The 19,581-nt window shown below is 48.4% G+C and overlaps 9 protein-coding genes across 9 annotated transcripts; 5 read left to right on the top strand and 4 right to left on the bottom strand.

Annotated features, from left to right (window-relative positions):
* Positions 1 to 206: 206 nt before the first annotated feature.
* PEX2_013980 (alternative oxidase) lies at positions 207 to 1,403 on the top strand (the record flags this gene model as incomplete). The annotated part of the gene is made up of 3 exons (XM_016738674.1): positions 207 to 463; positions 516 to 806; positions 869 to 1,403. The coding sequence occupies 3 exons, from the start codon at positions 207 to 209 to the stop codon at positions 1,401 to 1,403; spliced, it is 1,083 nt and encodes a 360-aa protein (XP_016602568.1).
* A 705-nt stretch (positions 1,404 to 2,108) lies between these two features.
* Positions 2,109 to 3,617, top strand: PEX2_013970 (uncharacterized protein; the record flags this gene model as incomplete). Its single annotated transcript, XM_016738673.1, has 1 exon — positions 2,109 to 3,617. The coding sequence occupies one exon, from the start codon at positions 2,109 to 2,111 to the stop codon at positions 3,615 to 3,617; it is 1,509 nt and encodes a 502-aa protein (XP_016602567.1).
* Positions 3,618 to 4,587: 970 nt separating this feature from the next.
* Positions 4,588 to 7,671, top strand: PEX2_013960 (KAR9 family protein; the record flags this gene model as incomplete). The annotated part of the gene is made up of 1 exon (XM_016738672.1): positions 4,588 to 7,671. The coding sequence occupies one exon, from the start codon at positions 4,588 to 4,590 to the stop codon at positions 7,669 to 7,671; it is 3,084 nt and encodes a 1,027-aa protein (XP_016602566.1).
* Positions 7,672 to 8,251: 580 nt separating this feature from the next.
* On the bottom strand, positions 8,252 to 9,056 carry PEX2_013950 (GNAT family N-acetyltransferase; the record flags this gene model as incomplete). The annotated part of the gene is made up of 3 exons (XM_016738671.1): positions 8,252 to 8,422; positions 8,506 to 8,615; positions 8,675 to 9,056. 3 exons carry the CDS (start codon positions 9,054 to 9,056, stop codon positions 8,252 to 8,254), a joined length of 663 nt encoding a protein of 220 aa, XP_016602565.1.
* A 728-nt stretch (positions 9,057 to 9,784) lies between these two features.
* On the bottom strand, positions 9,785 to 10,352 carry PEX2_013940 (succinate dehydrogenase assembly factor 3; the record flags this gene model as incomplete). The annotated part of the gene is made up of 3 exons (XM_016738670.1): positions 9,785 to 9,861; positions 9,932 to 10,031; positions 10,137 to 10,352. 3 exons carry the CDS (start codon positions 10,350 to 10,352, stop codon positions 9,785 to 9,787), a joined length of 393 nt encoding a protein of 130 aa, XP_016602564.1.
* Positions 10,353 to 10,733: 381 nt separating this feature from the next.
* On the top strand, positions 10,734 to 11,510 carry PEX2_013930 (S-adenosylmethionine-dependent methyltransferase; the record flags this gene model as incomplete). Its single annotated transcript, XM_016738669.1, has 1 exon — positions 10,734 to 11,510. The coding sequence occupies one exon, from the start codon at positions 10,734 to 10,736 to the stop codon at positions 11,508 to 11,510; it is 777 nt and encodes a 258-aa protein (XP_016602563.1).
* A 114-nt stretch (positions 11,511 to 11,624) lies between these two features.
* On the bottom strand, positions 11,625 to 13,486 carry PEX2_013920 (DUF4470 domain-containing protein; the record flags this gene model as incomplete). The annotated part of the gene is made up of 5 exons (XM_016738668.1): positions 11,625 to 12,092; positions 12,174 to 12,456; positions 12,508 to 13,081; positions 13,137 to 13,331; positions 13,462 to 13,486. 5 exons carry the CDS (start codon positions 13,484 to 13,486, stop codon positions 11,625 to 11,627), a joined length of 1,545 nt encoding a protein of 514 aa, XP_016602562.1.
* A 1,366-nt stretch (positions 13,487 to 14,852) lies between these two features.
* PEX2_013910 (uncharacterized protein) lies at positions 14,853 to 15,320 on the top strand (the record flags this gene model as incomplete). The annotated part of the gene is made up of 1 exon (XM_016738667.1): positions 14,853 to 15,320. One exon carries the CDS (start codon positions 14,853 to 14,855, stop codon positions 15,318 to 15,320), a length of 468 nt encoding a protein of 155 aa, XP_016602561.1.
* A 3,064-nt stretch (positions 15,321 to 18,384) lies between these two features.
* On the bottom strand, positions 18,385 to 18,972 carry PEX2_013900 (mRNA splicing protein SMD1; the record flags this gene model as incomplete). The annotated part of the gene is made up of 3 exons (XM_016738666.1): positions 18,385 to 18,698; positions 18,809 to 18,858; positions 18,959 to 18,972. The coding sequence occupies 3 exons, from the start codon at positions 18,970 to 18,972 to the stop codon at positions 18,385 to 18,387; spliced, it is 378 nt and encodes a 125-aa protein (XP_016602560.1).
* Between the last annotated feature and the right edge of the window lie 609 nt (positions 18,973 to 19,581).

Below are 19,581 nucleotides of genomic sequence, written 5' to 3'. Positions count from 1 at the left end.
TCTATATATTTAAGCCTTAAATATCGGGTGAGGTACCTTTTATCTCTCCTCAATCACAACCAAGACCCAGACTTCATCTTAAACTTATTCTATATATTCTCAATCTTTTCCCTTTGCCTCATCATCTTCGTCACCCTCATTCCCTTCGATACCTTCAACATCTTCATCACCTTCAATCGTGACCTACATCAAACTCGGGTTACATCATGAATACTCTATCAGTGAGGGCTCCCTTGCGGGCTGCAACAAAGCCGCAGTACCTGCACCTCGCTGTGCGAACCTACTCGATCGTTGCAGCAACAACACTCAATCCTGCATGTGGCGTCAGCAAGCGCACATTGACATTCAGCCTCACATCCAAACGCTCTATCTCGTCAACACCCCAGAACCAGATCACAGATTATTTCCCACCACCAAAGACTCCCAATGTTAAGGAGGTGCAAACAGCATGGGTTCATCCAGTGTAAGTATATCTGCAGTCCCTTAGTCTGAGCTGGACGCTAACTATATGCCAGGTACACCGAGTCGCAAATGCGAAATATTTGCATTGCTCACAGACAAGCTTCAAATTGGTCTGACTGGGTTGCCCTCGGAACTGTACGCATGTTCCGATGGGGCATGGACACGGCGACAGGATACAGACATCCCAAGCCCGGCCAGGAACTATCGGGCATCTTCAAAATGACCGAGCATAAATGGCTAAATCGGTTTATTTTCTTGGAAAGTGTGGCCGGTGTACCCGGCATGGTGGGCGGCATGCTGCGACATCTCCGTAGTCTTCGCAAGATGAAGCGGGACAATGGATGGTAAGTCAATTGCACAATTGAAGCTCCCAATATTCAATGCTAACACACTTCCTTTGATCTAGGATTGAAACTCTGCTCGAAGAAGCATTCAACGAACGCATGCACCTCCTTACCTTCTTGAAACTGGCCGAACCAGGCTGGTTCATGCGCTTGATGGTTATCGGCGCTCAGGGTGTCTTCTTCAACGGATTCTTCCTGGCATATTTGATCTCCCCACGCATCTGCCACAGATTTGTCGGATACCTTGAGGAGGAGGCTGTCATTACCTACACCCGTGCGATTGAGGAACTTGAGGCCGGCAAGCTCCCGGAGTGGAATGATCTCGATGCACCCGAGATCGCAATCAAATACTGGCAAATGCCAGAGGGTCAGCGCAAGATGAAGGACCTCCTAATGTTTGTCCGCGCCGACGAAGCCAAGCACCGCGAGGTTAATCACACCCTCGCCAACCTCAAGCAGACTTATGATCCCAATCCCTACCAGATTGAGTACACCGATCCGAGCATAGTTCACCCGACGAAGGGCATTGATAACCTGAAGCCGGAGGGTTGGGATCGCAAGGACATCTTTACAATTGAAGCGGGAAGGAAACCTTGAAGCATTCAAAACAAGGAGTTTGTTTTCACAGGCGTTTCAAAAATGGGGGTTAGAAAGCGTTTTTGGTCATTGAATAGCATCTCTTCTCTTTTCCAGCAACATTGAACATTGAAGTTGTTGTATATTATTGTACACACGTGCAATGCACCCCGATGTACCTTCGAAGGAGGTTCGAATGTTCCACGGTTGTCGGGCAGCCATGAAGCCCATCAAACCATGGAACGTGGGGCACAAGCTAAACCCAACCAGGAAATTCAGGAACACCACGTTCAGGGCCTTGGAAGTATACAGAACTTATGTTTATGTAAATAGCTTCATAACTTCCAATCCTCAAGCGCAAAAAAGGGGCCTCACGGGCCCTATTGGTCTATTTTTGGTGGAAAAGGAACACTCATCTCTTTCAACTCCCATGTGGGCAGTTGACCCGCTTCCCCTTTTAGTCCCGTTTAGTCGAAGCCCCCCCTTTTGGCCTAAAAGCAGTTTCTCGCCCGTCGATCCTGTAGGTCTCATTAAACTGTCCTTTCATTAATCCATATATATAAAAGCCGTTGCTCGTCTGTGGATCGCCCAGGCCTCACTGTTAACGTCACTCCCCGCAGAAATATCCGTTACTGTGAACGTGGTGATTGATCTCCACGCGACCCAGATCGAAATTTGGCCCGGTGAAAAAAAGCCCACGCTGAACAATTCAAGTTCAAAAACAAGATGGACGCGCCCCGACGGTCCATGGAGTCTAAGGTGGCACCATTCCGAGCCTCCTCGCCGTCGCCATCTATCCCAGCAACGCCAGCTATCTCCTCATATTCCTCCACAGACCGCACATTTTCCTCCGAGTCCTCCCGCTCCACCTCCTCCGCCACCTCCGCAGATGCCAGGTCGTCTGTGTCAACATCATCCCGTCGCCATGGATATACCCGTGCATTGGGCGCCGAGTTCTCGGAGTCAGCCCGCCATCGCGACAGCGTCATGAGTCTCGGCAGTATCGCTCACCTACAATACTACTTTGCCCGGACCGGCTTACTGGACGGGAAGAGCGGGAGGGGCCGCGAGTGGGAAAAGGGCAAGAAGAACAAGAATAACGTGCCACGAGTCCTGATCACCCCCAATCAACGACACATGGATGACGACATGGTCATGAGCCCGACAGATATGGCAGACCCGGTGGAGGGTGAATTCGAGGACGAGGAGGCAGAGGTGATGCTGCCGCCTACAGTCAGCACATACAGCATCAAAACGCATCATATCCCCCCTCCGCCAGATCTGCTTTTCTTGCGCCGACAGCTTCTACTGGCGCTGGATAAGGCAGAGACTAATATCGAGGCAATTCAAAATGGCGCGGAGCCTCCTCCCCGCCCAATCATCCGGGCGAGTCTTTCTCCGGGTGATATCCCCGAGGATGATCAATCCAGGCAGGTCCTGACCCCGATGAATAAGGAGGAGGCGCAGGGCATGTGCATCCTAGATGATGTTACAAATGCAATTCGCGCAGCCAAGATCTACTATACCTCACACGAGAACTCGGAGCGCTTAGCAACAATAAAGAGCGAACGAGAGATCCGCAAGGAACTTCTCGATGTCCTGGAAGTTCTGAAGCGGTGGGCTGCACGGCATTTTGCCAGCGGTCTGCGCGAGGAGGAACGTGGGCGGATTCAGGGGTGGTTCGTGGCTGTGCGCACCATGATATCCCGCGAGAAAGCGCTAGAAGAGCTTGAAGCCCAAGAGCGGCAGAACTGGGATTGGGCTGCTGGTGATTGGAGAGGTCGTGAGCGCTCACGCGAGGAGTCCTTCCTGCGCAGTCTGTTGCCTGGTGGTGACTCCTTGCCGACTTGGTCGCCGGTTGAGGAAGCTGCCGGTGACTCCCTTCCCACTGCGTTTCTTGATAGGTTCCGGGATGGACGTGCCCTGGTTCAGTTACACAACCTTGCGATCAAGAAGTCGAAACGCCAATTCGGTGAGATCACGGCTTACCACCTTGACATTGCCAAGCCGTACCGGCAGACTGAGAACCTTCAGTTCTGGGTAAAAGCTGCACAACTCCGGTGGGAGCTCCGGCTGGATGTTGATGTTATGGGGGTTGTACAGAATAGTGGCACTACCGCTTGGGAAAAGTTCGATACTGCACTGCTGGCTTGGTGCAAAACTGTTCGTGAAGAGCTGGTGCGCGATTGGCAGGCGGCTAACCCTGGACGACCCCCGAGTGCTGGGTTGATTTGAGGACAATGTTTGAAGTATTAAAGTGTTGGAAGTTCATGTTTGCATCTCGATTGTTTCTTTTTTTTTTTCTCTTTGATATCCTTCTGGGCACTTGATACGATACCCCTGAATTGTCGCCGACTGTTCTGCCCGCCTCTGCATATTTTGGTTTTTTTCTTGATTTCTGGTCTTTTTTGGAATTGTATCTATTGTACATCTCATCACTTGTGTTTCATTCTACAGACGCGTACATGCATCATCATCAGATGGAAGCTTTGATTATCCCCTGGTGTCTTACTGTTGTGTTCAGTCCGCTTTAGGACATAATGGTTGCTGATCCAAATATACAGATAAGGGACTAACTCCCTTGGGAATTAATTTCTAATTAATGCGTCTAGTACGCTGGACGCTGTACTTTGATCTGATCGATAGCCTCGTGCACAAGGTGTACACCGTAAATGTACAATATAGGGTTTGAAGTTGGGTTGATATACTTACAGGCCTAGTGTATTGTACTAGTAGCAGAAACAGTGAATACCAACTAAAACCATTGAAATAATTGAATAAAGAAGACAAAAAGAAACCAAAAAGAAACCAAAACAAATGTGAAATGATTTCATTTCGCTGATCCCCTTGAATTACATACCAAGGAGGTACATTAGGCCCTATAGTGAGCAGCACGGGGCTGGAGGTACCCCATTCCGCAGAATAAACGGCCCATACTGGCCACTGTATCCCTCTTTTCATTTGTTTCAACGGTTGCTGCCCGATATCTCCCTCAAGTTCATGAGACTTTGCATTTAGAACCTCTATTGATTTTTGTCATGTAGCAGCATTTCCCTCCGACACTTGAACAGCCAAAAGCCCTGAATCCGTGAGAAAGGGATTCCCTGTTACCGAGTGCCGAACAAGACGAAACATTCCTTGTATCCCTGTCTGAACCACATCCTTTGGTCCTTTTGCTCTTTCAATCCCCCCAGGGTCTGTCTCCATGCATGCCACAGCCGACAGTCCACCTCTTGCGACCGACCTCGCGACGCATCCCCCCAACACATCCACAATACCTGCATCGCCGCTGTCGCTCACCCCCGCGCTCTCCGTGTCTCCAAATGACTCCAGCACCTCCACCTCCACCTCCCGACGCCTGAAGTCCAAATCATCCCTTTGGAGCTTAGGGAGCAGCAACAACGACGAAGAACCTGGCCCTGCTGAGCTGACCAGCGCCGGCCGAACATCCATCCTCCGCCGACTTTCTCCCGCCCTCGCGGCTCGCGTCAAGCTGCTGGACGGCAGTAATAAGTCCGCGGCGCAAAACCGGAATGCCAATGCAGTCGGTCGGATCCCTGAAGAGCACCTGAAGGAGCTTGACAATCTTCACCAAGACCTATCGATCAAGGTAAAGAGGAAAGGCCAGGCGTGGAGCCGTACCAACGTATCACCCGGACAAACGCAGGAGTTCAAGCGGAGCGCGTCGAACCAGCTCGAGCTACCCCACCACGATATCCTACAGGAGATTGCAGACGCGCAAAGAGAAGACCCGGAGTCATCCGAAGCAGTAGTGGACGGCCCCGAACTGCACATTCCGGCCCCCATTGTTGTTCCGGAGACTGCCCGGTCCGTCGAACACATCAGCCCACCCACGCCCATGTCTGTCGCAGAGCCGGTCCTCGCGCAGCTGCGCGCAGCCCCCATGCCGAACCCCCAACCTCCCAATGATGCTCAAGACGACCGGACCGATTTCGAAAAATATGTTGATGATACCGCACGAAGAGAGGAACAGTCCACGGAAGAGGAGTCCGCTCCGAAACCTCCTGCCAAAGACTCACCTCCCGCCGACGCCGTGCACTCGCGCTCTTCGTCCAACTCCAACTCCAACTCCCAGTCGTATTTCAACCCAATGGGTTTGCAGCGCGCAGACTCAATATACTCTTTCTCTCGCGCATCTTTCAGCAACCAGCTCTCGCAGCTGACCTCCATTCCTCTCCCACAACCCGCCTCGCTCGAAGCAAGCATTGAAAACATTTCCACGGCTTTGTCTGCAGTCCGGGCTTTGAACGGCGCCGCAGAGCAAATTCAGATCTGGATCAAGAAGGCCTCAGATGTGCTGAGCGGCTTGGATTCTGAAGACGATGTGGAATGGGCTGCGGCTGGTGGCCGGGAGGGGCTAGATGAGGTTGATAAAGCAATCACACGGTTCGAGTCCCTGGTCAATGTGTACGTTAGGGCTATTGAGAATGTCCAACTTCGAGACGACATTGCCAATGTGGACGTGGATAACTTGAAGACTATCGTGAGCCAGATGGAGAGCATTCTGCAAAACTGGGCTCAGATCAAAAAAAAGCTGAAAGGCGTAAAAGAACAAGTTGAACTGGCAATGGAGTGGGAAGAACTTTGGTCGAACGTTTTGGGCGATGTGGGCGTGGAAGTTGACAACTTGAGTGGGCTGATATTTGAGATGGAAGAGAAACGACATCAGGCGTTGATGGATACGACCGACACCAGTGGTGGCCTAGACATCAATGAGCTGGAGACGATCGTGGAAGAGTCCCCTACCAAGACACGCGGACATTCGCAGAACCGTCTGAGTATTGGACCTCTTTTGGCCTCGGCGTCTGATACCCCCGTTATCAAAACACCGCAGGACGATACGAGTCACTCTAACCTTATGGCTATCTTTGCACGCATGCAGCCATTGAAGGCATCGTTGGAGTTTTTGCCCATGCGACTATCAATGTTCCAGGGACGTGCTGAAACCATTTTCCCGAGTGCATGTGAGGAGATTGAGGACCGCCGAAATCGCTTGGAAAAGAGCTACAAAGTTCTTGAGACTGATGCTGAAGCTCTCTTGAAAGAGTTGGCAGAAGACAAGTGGATTCTGGTTTTCCGCAATGCTGGGGCTCAAGCGCAAAAGATGTTTCAATCGGTTGAACGCAGCATTGGAAAGCTACAAGAAGGGCTGGAAATCGGCATGCAGGTGCACAACCCGTCAACGCTGACCAAGCTCATTGAAAACTATGAGGCAAAGAAAATGCATTATGTTCCTGCTATTGAGCGCGTGGTCTCCATCATTCAAAAGGGTATCAACGACCGATTGACTGTCAATGGTGAGATTCTTCGTCTGCTATCCGACATGACATCCCGGACGGATGCCCTCAAAGCTAGCACTAAGGTAATGGACACATCACTCGAAGATGTGCACATTACCAAGGGCCACCAGCTACGAGACTCAATCTCCAGCATCCTCACCATGGACAGCCCAGCCACAGGCAGTGCCATCGAGACCCCAGGAAGCTCGCCTGCGTCGTCAGTCATCATGGCCGGCAACAATTACAAGCGCGCCTCAACGCCCATGGGCGGCTCAAGCCGTCGCGAAAGTTCAGTCGGAAGTGCCACAGCCCGCTCGACCATGCCCCCAAACCGTCGTTATTCCAGCTTGCCGCAGGCCACAGCGACTTACACCGGCCGAAAGTCCGGAATCCCCCAACCGACGGGAATCGTGTCTCCTACTCCATCCCACAGATCCTCAAGCTACTTCACACCGACTCCGGCTGCTCGTTCTCGTACACCAGCGCCGCCATCTACAATTCCCAATCGCCCACGCTGGAACGCTAGTACGAACTTGAATGACACTAGTTACAACTCGACATTACGGAAGTCCTCCGCACCACTCGCCCGGACACCCCGACCATTATCAGCATCTCCAATTCCCGGCAGTCTCCGATCAACCAGTCGTGTCTCGAGCCGCTTTGGTTCTCGGAGTCCCCATCGGAACGTGTCCTCTCCCACACCGCGGTCCACGCTCCTCGACCCACCACCGTACAGCCGGCTCAATCGACCAACAGGGATGTCAAACACACCTCGCACTCGTCAGAGCTTTGCCGGCCCGCCCACAGCTTTCAGTCGAAGTGTGTCAGGAGCCGCAGGCGGGATGGAGAGCCCAAGCAAATCGTCCCGACCAGGTACATCGCTCGGCCATTCCACCAACAGGCGATCCAGTCTCCTCCCGCTTCCTAAGCGAATGGAGAAGGAGCAGGCAACCCCGAAGCCAGTGGATACGCGTCCACGGTGGCGCTAATGACAACTCAGTTGTATAGTTCGCACCGTTTCCTTGGCTTCACCTCTCATGTCCTACAGCCCTCATAACCTTCTCTCTCCCTCTATCCTCCTTGCCTTCCGACTTCTATCTACACTTCTACGACCATGTTCTATCTACGTTCTATCTATGTTTTTTTACTTGTGCATTTACACCTCTTCCCCCTCAGTTCGATCTCGGTTTTCAAATCGGTGTTCAGTCAGTGTGAAGCGGAGCCATCATCTTGACAAGTCAGGTTTTGCGTGATATCCCTATTGTTTGCATGGTATGGTTTGAGCGTTGGGGGTCATCTATTTCCCAGTTATTTTCTCTTTTTGAGTCTCATTGATTACCATCCGCTTCTCTTCCCTGTGAATACATATGTATTATTCTTTGTAGTTTTACTTAGTTGTACCTTTGATCTTGAAAATGAAATTACTCGTTTTCAGACAAGTTATTATCATATGGGTTCATTATAGTACGTTCATAATTCGTAACAACACGATCCTATATACCCAAAACGCCCATTCTTCATATCTGAAACACGGATACGCGTCTCAAACTAAAACTGAAACTCGCCATTTCAATTTCCCAGCTCACGTCCGAAAATCAATGCATCCACCAAGTCCTCACTGTTCGCCAACCGCGCGGCCTTCGGAACCCGTCCGATAACGCTAAACCCTAGCTTCTCCCAGATACGGATAGAGGCCGGGTTATTAGCGAAAACCAGGTTGAAGACTGAGTATGTGTACCCCTATCAAAAGAGTTAGTCACGCATGGTCTATGCCCGATAGAGCAACGGCTGCCAATTGCAAATCCGGGGTGGTCAAGTCATACCAATCTCGGTGCAAATTCCAAGTAAGCTTCGCCCATAGCCTGTCCAACACCCTTGCCGCGTGCGGCGGTGGTAGCGAGGAAGCCTCCATTGGAGATGTGGGAGCAACGGCCTATTAGAGTTAGTATTATTTATTATTCCTACAGTTAGATGTTACTTCAGATCACATACCAGGATAGTTAGGCTTGATATAAAAAGTTCCTAAACAAACACTCTGCCAATCCCTCCCCTCTCTTAAGCCCTCACCCTCATCGTCCAGGATCGCCAAAGCCGCAAACGTCCCGAACCAATAGTCGGCGAATTGATCCAACGCCATCGGCTCCTCCATCGGGTACGTTCCGCCGCGGAGGATCTCCGCGGTGAGCTCCTCGTGCAGGAATTTGATCAGGTCTTTCGGGACTGTTTGCGGTCCTCCTGTGATGGGGTAGAGGGTAATTGGTGCCGAGGAGGACTTGGACAGGGTGACTTTCCTCGCTGTTAGGGTCGGCGCTGCATCTGTGTGTGCTTTTGGTGGGGGATTGCGGGTTGAGGGGTCTTCCAGAATGGAGGGCATGGTGAATAGGGAAGTTTTTTGGGATGTGTGGGTTGAGAAAGGGGTTGGGAATAAGTAATAAGGGTGATAGAAATCAATTGAGCAATTGTAAAGTTATTAAAGGGGATTTCACGATTGATATACCCTCTTCTCCATCTCCATATCGGCATCGGCAGCCGACTTTGCATGAGTCAGCTTGTCATTGGCAGGGCGTTCTCCACTGCAGTTGGAGTACATGGTTTTGCTTATCGTTGATCGTTCTTCTGCTATGTGCTAGAACATGATAGATGTATCTTAAACATAGGGCTGAAATTTCTTTTTGTGCATGGACGGGGTCATCTTTTCGTTAATGTTCCCGGACATGTGAAGCATGGGTGTCTCTCGGAGTTGTTCCGTACCTACAACACAAGGTTCTCAAACATTGTCATAGAAAGACCATACTCGATAAAATATATGTTGTATATACCTAAGATGTGGAACTGAATTCTCAAACCTGTCAAATCAAGTGAAAGCCTCGTCTCTTTTATTCCTACACCTAGTATATACATAGTGGCTGGTAGGGGGGTGTGAGATGCCTGCATCTCCCAGTATGACCCTACCAAGCACACCTCACTGCCCTTAGATCAAGCACTGTTTACTCGAGAATCAGTTTAGACTGACGGGGCAGTCGAGACCTCATTTTTGAGATTCATATCACCAACTCTCGGGGTGACAGTGTCAACCTCGGTCCAATGCGATCAATAGAGAACTCATTGACCTTGGCCCTCTCCTTCTCCCTCATTCTTCAGAGCCTGCATAAGCTCGAGCAACTGTCCAAGTTGCTGATCTACAGTTAAAACCAATGTTTAGCAATTTGATCAACCGAGACAGAGTCCGAACAACAGTCAAGAACATACCACTCATTTTATCCAACTTGCCCTGGTCCAGCTTATCTCCTGCCCATTGATCACCCTCCAACTTCTGCGCATATAGCTGCCACTCGGTCAAGAACCCAATCTATCATTGCCAATGTTAGCGACTGTATCAACAAGCCTTTCCTCTTCCGCCATGCCTCCGCTTCTCTTCAACTCGGTATAACCACATCAACAAGAACAAACGTACAATATGCAATGGGTTCTCCACACTCCGATGCGCACGGAACTCATTCTTCACGTAAGAATCGCCCAAGACGCGCATTTCCGGTTCGAGTTTGCGATGGACGCGTAGAATGCGCCGGTAAAGCTGTAGCGGCGGGAGGAGAGCGAGGGCCTCGCTGAGACTGGACTTCGAGCCGATCGAGGCCGGCGTGGCCATGAGTAAACGCTGAGCAATGCGCATCTTGAATGTTTGGGAAGCTAATTTCAAGGGAAGATTAGGACCTCGGGAAGATTGAGGAATGACATAATTCCGGGGATTTTCGAGGCAAAGGCGGCGAGGAGAACGCGCGAATCAACGGGTCGGGATGTCTCGGGATTGAAGATTTGGCTTGGATTTCCTTCTCTGCCATTTGCTGATATTTTTGATATTGGCTTCACGTTGCTTCACATTGAATATTGCACTTGAGTACATTGGTGCTTTTCTTTTTTGAAATTTGTGATCGCCTCAGGCCAAGATCGCGCATTCTGCAACATATAATCTCGAGATAACCCCACTATCTCTAAAGAAGAGTCGATAAACCTCGAATTTCTAAGAAGCGACTCTTCATTAAACATACACACCATGCTTCCCACGCCAGATACTTCACATGTGTCCTTTGACACCATCTACGAGCCATCCGAAGACTCATACCTCTTCCTAGACACATTGTCATCAGCATCCGAATCGAAATGGCTTTCTGAACGATTCCCAAAGAACCAAGAGGCATCACCACTAGTCGTCGAAGTAGGCACAGGCTCCGGCGTTGTGCTGGCTTTCACAGCCGCACAGTCTCAACAGATCTTCGGCCGACAGGATATTCTCACACTAGGCACTGATGTGAACCGCAATGCTTGCATCGCAACACGGAAGACCGCAACGACAGCCATCCAGGCAGAGCAACAGCCGTCTCCTCAATCAGTTCACATCTCTTCATTGACAGCCGATCTGTGTGCACCTCTTCGCCCTGGCAGTGTTGATGTCCTCCTCTTCAATCCACCTTATGTTCCAACTGAGGATCTACCGCGTCTGCCTTCTGCAGCGGAAAATGACCCTGCTGTGGCAGAGGCCATGTCTCGCTCTGCCAAGTTTGATAATGACTCGTACTTTTTGTCCTTGACGTATGCAGGCGGAGCGGACGGTATGGAAACGACGGATAGGCTGCTTGATGCTATTCCGGGTGTGCTATCTGTGCGTGGTGTGGCATATGTCTTGCTCTGCAAGCAGAATCGACCTGATCAGGTTATGGAGCGTATCCGTGGATGGGGCGGTTGGCAGGTTGAGACGGCGGGGTCAAGTGGGATGCAGGCTGGGTGGGAGAAATTGATTATTGTGAGGATATGGAGAGAGGATAGCTCATGATGAGTACATAGATAATCGAACAATGATGATACCATTTGTGAACTGATCAACAAGAAATAAGATACATACACACCCAGCAATTGACTGCTAGGTAATTCGCAATTGTGAAAGTAATCATGCCCATTCCCACTCGACGTAGCGTTCATAGCCAGATGCGCCGGATGCCTCGAGGATATCAAACACCTCCTGGGGGGCGTTCTTTCCAGGTCGCAATGGCCAATGGGCCACGATTGTGTTGTTGCCCCTCATCTTCAACCCATATTTGCTTGTGAGTGTGTCAAATCCTGTGGACCGTTTGTAAGATTCGAACAATTTACTGACATTGCAGAAAAAAGAGCTTGCCCTCTTATTTCTCATTTGATCCGCGTCATTTTCATCGCTTGTCTCGGGTTCCGGGAGGTATTTCGCAGCACGAGCGACGTCCTGGTCAAGTGTGTCCCTACTCCACATATCTTCAATGTCACAGACAAAGAGTACAAGAAGCATGGCCTTTGGGTTTAGAATCTTAGGCTTCAGGAGTGGGCTAAATATGGCGAGGGTGGCGTCGATCCCAAGCACGTCTTTTTCTGCAGTTATGTATGTCTATATCGAATTAGTATTGTGTTTTAAACATAATTGAAATCGAAATTAGAGGGGCAGGGGAGGTTCAGGTGATTAGATTACCTCAATTCTGTCAAATCCTGAATGTCCGGGTTGCCGTTTGATGTATCCCGGTAGACTCAGTGGATCGATAGAAAGAAGTCGAATGTTAACATCCTGCTGCGAAAGTTGACGACAGAAAGCCAAGAGAGTCTCTCGGAGGTAGATGAATAGCCTACCGTACAGATCATTCTTCGCAGGATAATTCGCAGTGTACGATCCAGTGCATACATCAAGGGGGCTCCAGCTGATGCGCGGATCTGCAGAGTGTGGCATAGGCCAAGAATGACCAGCACAGAAAATCGCCCTAATTGTATTAGTGGCCTGGTGAGTACAACGAGGGGTTGGAGAAACTAACGGGTTAGGAGTTTTAAATTCTTTGCGTGAGCACCCAAAAGGCAACAATATTCCATCGCGGCGGAACTTCATCGTGGCGACACGCCAATATCGAGGCTGTGCGTACAGAACCCTATGGAGTTCATCTACTCTCTTGTCTGACAACGTGACCTCTTGTCGATTGCGGGTAGCTTGGGTGTGAGGCAAATGATCAGGATACTGAAGAGTATTTCGAAGACGTTCCCACTCATCTCTCAGAAGCATTAAATGTAAGGATGCTTTGTTCTTTTTCCAGACTCGTTTGAAAATGCGACGACGACATTTCTGTGCGGCTTCGGAGCAGACTTCCTCAATCAATGGCAGGAGCTTGACTCGAAGTGCTGTGAGAAAAGACTCGGGTATCAAAGCTGAATACCATAGGTGAATCATGATTGGGACGGCCTCCTCTGGCGGAAAATGGAAAGCCGTCAAAAGAAGAATGATATTCTGTTCGAACATCCCAGGTTGCATGCCACTCATCACCATTTCACAATGCCCCGAATATGTATCTGGCAAATGAGCGATTGTTTCGACTACGTTTCGGATATCGTGTGATGCTATCACAAATTGTATTAGTTGAAGGAACTTGTTGGAGTGCAGACAGTCTCTTACATATGAGAAGAACACGCATGTTGGGAGATGGATCCTGGCCTTCATTTGCATCCAGTTTCAGCAAATCCAATGCTGGCATGCTTCCCCACCATGATATTTTGCCAATATTTGGATTCAGTTCAGACGGATCTCGTTCTTCGAAGAAAGTTGGATCTCGATCTTCTGTATGCCAGTCTGGCTTCCATGTCTCCTGCGCTAGAGCATTGTTACAATCCTCTTTGTGCGTGGGCCAATGTTCTTTTTGGCACTCTTTGCTGCAGTACTGTTTTGATTTTGTTAGGACACGATGCAGGAATTTGAGGAGATCAAAGTGTTGAAGACTTACCACGACTAGGTAGCAGCGGCCGCATGCGTTGTTTGCCTTATTGGGACATGGCGAGCTTTTGTTATTGGCACAGGATACGGGATTGAGAAACTTATCGAAGCTTGACATGGTGAGGTATGGATCTCTGCAAGGTTGATGAAACTTGAGCACCAACTGAGGATTGAAATGCTGAAGCAAAAGAAGAAGGATGAACGAAGAACAAGAGAGACAGACGAAGAAAGACGAACGGAAGAAAGAATAACAGAAGTCTCAGGAATGGCTTCGACCGTGAATTACCGCCTCGAATAATGCTGTGACAATATACTGTCTAGGCTATTATGGTCACCGCCATCACAACGCGACCTCTGACCTGCTTCTATACTTACGCAAATGCAACCATCGGCTCAAGTCACCTCTCAAATGGAAGTGAGATTAAGCTGATCATTCTAATAAGGCCTTGATAGTTTGCTACAGGAACGACTATTTATCTAAAGATGACAGAGTGGCGCCAAAGACTATACGCATCCCCTCATTGATGCTGGGTCAACTATGCAATTGACTAGATGGTGGGCTTAGTTGGGTTGATTCTTTGCCTGTGCTGTCTTATAATATGTTTTTTGCAGATTGACTGACTCTTAATAAATGCATTTGGCCCCGAGGCTCTCTTTCTGGCTGCTATGACAGTTTTCAACGGTTTAGCAGGAGTTATAGATATGATGCTCTGAAGGTCTCTTTAGGGCTGTGTACTGATTACACCTATTTGAATATGTGATTCATTCACCGTCTCTCGACACCCGGGCCATATCTTCTCCCCATGTAATCGGAAGGGCTGCGTATCATCTTGGACAGATAAACACAGCTAGCCGTTAGTTGCTTTTACTACCAGTCATTTTATAAACCCCTGATTTGATCTCTCCTATTTCTCTTCTAAACTCTTTCTCGTCCAAAGTTATTCTGCTTAACTACTCATCTCACTATGGTAACCACCACGAGGTCGCCTCTTCCACTGACGACAGCCTTTACACCGGCTATTGAATGCCTCACGGATTTCTGGTTATTGAATTCCCTTCACAAAGCTTCCAGTTCATTTTGGGCAAATTTAGGTCCTGCAAATCCCCAAAAATGTCTTGCATCAGGCTAGTCCCCAACGACATACTATTCACCCGGGGTCATTTGTCCTAGTAGTTAGGTGATGGCCGGAAATTATACGAGCGCCGGGGAGACTACGGATATGTTGCCCTGTTTACCAATAAGCACTTGGCACTACTAAAATCAGGATAGCGGGGAAAATGGAATATGTACTGATATGACGCTACTATAGACCAAGTAGCTGGACATTTACTACTCGAGCTTGTTGTGAAGACAATTACTGGCCCGTTTTCGAGGCTTGTGATCATAGTGCTACTGTCGACATGAACTGGACATATAAGCACACAAAAACAGTCGGTATTACAAACCCCACTTCTGCTTCTGTCATATCGGGAGTTGATGGTTGGAACGCATATGGTGTTGAGCTCCGTTGGAAGTCCACTGACCTTACTTCGGCCCCGGTTACGACGTTTGTTTCAATCATCACTTCAGCAGTTGTAAAATCGACAACGACACCGACTCTAGAGTCAGAAGAGAAATCTCCGGGATTTTCAACAGGTGCCAAAGCAGGTATGGGCGTTAGTGTTGCATTAGGTGTTATCTTGGGCTTTCTGGGGATTGGATTTTGGATTCTTCATAGACGAAAACGCCGAGGGAAAGATGGAGGAAAGGAACCATCTGAGCTCGCTGAGACTCAAAGCATTACTCTGCGGCACGCAATTCATGAGTTAGAGTCCAATCCTGTCTTTGAGAAGGATAGCGTTCGAGGGGCACGCTCACAATCGAGATAACCAGTTGAGCTAGAAGGGCCAAGTGCGAGATTAGTGGATTTGGATGCATCGCATGATCCTATTCTACCATTGTAATTTAGATGTTTGGAGTATAAATGTACTTAATGATAATTAGCAAATTGAGAATGCTAAACACATAACCATTTAGCCGCCTTTGGTAGAAAACAGTGACACATGAGAAATAATGCTAGATAGCGTCTGTCATTGTATGTATTGACTTTGTTAGTGAGGGCTTGATTTTCGCAATATGCAAATCATAGTCTGTTTAGACTAGTTTCCTAAAGAGAAAGATAACACTCAGCTTGTGAAATATGTTATACGCGTGATAGATGAAACATCGTGGTACTATTTTATTGGTTTATATATACCTCATATGCACAATATCGGCCTTACAGGCTAAACAGGCTAAACACATACTATTGACACCCACAAAACCCGACGTTTTAGACGAAATCAGCTAAATGTCGCTTCGGTGCTCTGTAGAATACGACCACAAGCCATAGATGTGGGTCGCCAAACCATTTTCCTAATGCGGACCTACTTTTACCTAGAGCTATATCATCCTATTAGTTACAAAATTTTGGCTATTCCATATACATCGTCAACAATGTAAACGGTTCCCTCTCCGAATGCGAAGTCTCCACTGTCTCCTTTTGAGAATAAACGGCCTGCAAACTTTGACAATCGGCGAAATACCTTACTCCATAGTCCCCACAAGTTAGATGAGTCCCCACGTACCCACGTGGGATGTCACAGATCAGCTGATCCCATACAACATAGCACCATGATTTCTTTTCCTTCAACATGTATCTCACTAATTCTTTCGATATTCCCATTTCTAGTAGACCACGTAGACCAAAATACCCTGTAGACCCCTTCTTACATGTGAAAATTCCCTAACAGAGCGTGGGCAGATCGAGGACTGATCGAGAACTGATCGACGATCGAAATCCCCCCTATCCGGCCCCCACATCAGTAAGACAAAATGAGATTGAGCCGGGGACGTTGAATGAGTTCTCCGTAAAGAACGCTCAATATACTATCCACTCCAACATACTCCGTACGGAGTACACGTATACAACATAGGGGTGATTATCATACTCATTGAGATCGGCAGTGTCGTGCTCTGGCCCGGTCAGCATAGTGTTCCATGTATACGGAGCACGGAGTACTAACGAAGATCATGGGAAAATAATTGTGGATTATTGGAGATATTTACTGATTTTTTACAGAATAACCGAAAAATAAAGGCAAAGGTTATCTTTGGGATATCATATCGTCTGACACGCTAGAGCTGGTAGTCCTGTCGCCCAATCACAAAAATGAAAAATCAGATCCAAACCAACTAATAGATCGATGCCTGGAGATATACTCCGTAACTCCATATGTAGTTATGTGATTCCCATACCTATGGTGTATGTACTTGTCTCCGGATGGAGTATACAGAAAGACGGTGGGAAGAACATACGTCAGCAGTGCTTCGGACTGCGGACTCCGTACCTCATACTCCGTAGATATCACCCAATTTTGCAAATATTCCAAATCCAGATACTTTTCTTCCCAAGTCGGATTTCGGTAATCATAAACCCAAACATCTTGATCGAGCTGCATACACGGGAGGATTCGCACTCGGGAACCCCTGAAATAGAAGGTCCTTATCAGCCACCAACCACTATAAAAGCCTTGGCAGAACTGGACCTGAGAAACGTTTAACCGGAAACAGTCTACCGTGACAATCCTGGTCCAAAGTGCTGGATCAACAGACTCCAATCCCTCTAGCTAGAAAGGGACTACGGTGACAGCCTTATTGATCCAAATGGTTCGGGACGCTGTCCCGGTATATTCTTTAAAATACGAAACCTTTAAGAAACATCTTGGCAAACGTCTCATCAGGCGCGGAAAGAACGGAAGGAACGGGTGAATAACGGGAATGACGGGAATGACGGAAAGCGTCTGCCTCGTGGGATAATAATTTTGTAGCATTGGCTGAAGGCTATTGGGAGAATTAGGATTAGGATTGGATATTGAGTATCCGTACTCCGTTGATGCTCACGTCTTAATATTATTCTCAAACAAACCCACTTCCGCTCACTTGCAGCTCCTATGGTTCCACCGAGATAGGCTTTTTTCATGTCTTAAATCCTCTCGCCCTGTACGGAGTATACGCAGATCACTAGAGCGGAAACCGGCGATCACAAGCGGCTGCAATAAACCATGTGGCCTAATTACCTACCTATTTGGGCAACTCGTGGCCTCTGAGTGTGATTTTACGTCTCATTTGACCAGCGAGATTTTGATATTGGGGTCGCTAGTAAGTTAGGAGAATATTTCCGAGAGTAAGCCCTGAATATGGGTGTTTCAAGGCGAGAACTCCGAAGCCAAATAGTGCATATATCTAAGGTACTTTTTAATTGCATGTCTCAGCCTTGATCGTCAATGTCGGATCCGTTGTACGAAGCCGAGTCTTGGGAGTTCAGCAGAAAAAGGGAAGACGCTAGAACACACTTAAAATTATAAGACATGTACAGACTAGCCTTGAACCTTCGTGAGAGTTAAATACGCCTACGACGTACGTGTTCATAAAATTATGTTGTTTGATATCTGTTTCATTAATTTTGTGACAAAGGTCAAGCTGATTCCTTTCTAAGCCTCCCTTGGCATACAGCCACTGTCTCACACTCACATGAGCCGGAATCATGCATTGGAGGACGAAGGGAACAAAGGTGGATCGGATCACAGCCATCTCGTATGTATCGTTCTGTCGGGTTGTGTCTCAGTACTTTTGACAGCTATTGTTCAGCTACGGAGTACTGTTTCTGCCAAAGCCTTAAAACTCCGAGCACACGATATTGAACAGCACAAATTCAGAGTGGGGGGAAAATTTCCCCGGTAAAATTGCTTGAATTTTTTTCAGTATGTCACCCACCATCCAAATCGGGACCCCTGGCCTGGGTAGTAGAAAAAAAAAGGAACAACAGATTGTATCCCATATGATGCAAAATCAAACCGAATTTCGAAGACAGAAACAAACGCCGGGTTGTTCTCTCAGAAGAAAACAGAAAATCTAGAATCCACGACCGCGACCACGACCGCGGGGGGGACCTCCGCGCCCTCCACGGCCTCGTGGTCCGCCACGGCCACCACCGCGACCACGGTCTGTCTCCTTGCGCGCCTTGTTCTTGGGCTTGGGTGCGTCATCGACGAGGAGGGTATCAAGGGGAAGGCTGTCGGGGAGAATGTAATAGCGAATCGTGGAACCGCGGATGTTGATAGTGTCGAGAGAAATGGTATCACGGCCCTTGGGGGTCATCTTGACAGCCCGGAGAGAGGTGTTCATCTGAGGAGAGACGGACACAATAGTGCCGTGAAGGATTGTGCCTAGATGAGGGACTCAAGTTAGAGAGCGCAGTTCTTTCGCCTATTTCGAGGATGGCATATTCGGGGGAGGTTAGGTTGGGGTTGGCGGGGATTGCGCGGAGAGTCCTTACCATTCTTCAGCTCAACGGTCACCGTCTCATTGGCGCATTTCATCAAAAAGCTAGAAGGATCATTAGATGTCAGCCGGAGTGGGTTTGATGGGTGCTTGGTGCGTCGAGCGGAGCTGGTGATTGCCGCGCACAATGAAGGTGATCACATACCGGACGAGTTTCATGGTGAATCAGTAAGCTGCAAGCTGAGGACGGTCTCAATTTAATAAACTGTCAAGACACCAGCAGATAGCTAGGGATTGTGGGGACAAAAAGTCGTGTTGATTTTGATGATGCTGTTGGACCACAGAGGCAGAGAAGATCTGATCAGGTGAGATAGGTCACGTGATTCAGATGTCACTTGAAGTTGTGATTGTCGACATATTCAATCTTCTCTGCAATAAGCAACTTATGTTAGACATATTTATTGGATTAACGAAAATAATACAGCAATAGGAGATTTACCAGTATTTTTCATCTTCGACTAGTCCTGATTGTCTGTGACATGCTCAACCCAATCTTCCACCAGTCCAAGTGTTGAGAGGTTCTACTCCGTAGGCTAACTAAGCAATTGACCATTGATCCTTCGGAGCAGGCATTGTGACAATTTTCTCGTACCCGGAAACTCCCATGAGCTTCAACGGCTCTCATGCGCTCATAGTTGATATGTAGGTGAGCGGTGTGTCAACGTTGCATGGTATCTCATGGGATCAACGAGCGATCAACAGAGATGCTATGTTTGTTTTCTCCTAATATGCCTCAGTTATTGACCTGAATTTGGGCATAGTAACATG

Source organism: Penicillium expansum, assembly GCF_000769745.1.
Source record: "Penicillium expansum strain MD-8 chromosome Unknown contig44, whole genome shotgun sequence".
NCBI lineage: Eukaryota > Fungi > Ascomycota > Eurotiomycetes > Eurotiales > Aspergillaceae > Penicillium > Penicillium expansum.
The sequence above is the reverse complement of the archived record's forward strand: the minus strand, read 5'-3'. Positions and strand labels throughout refer to the sequence as shown.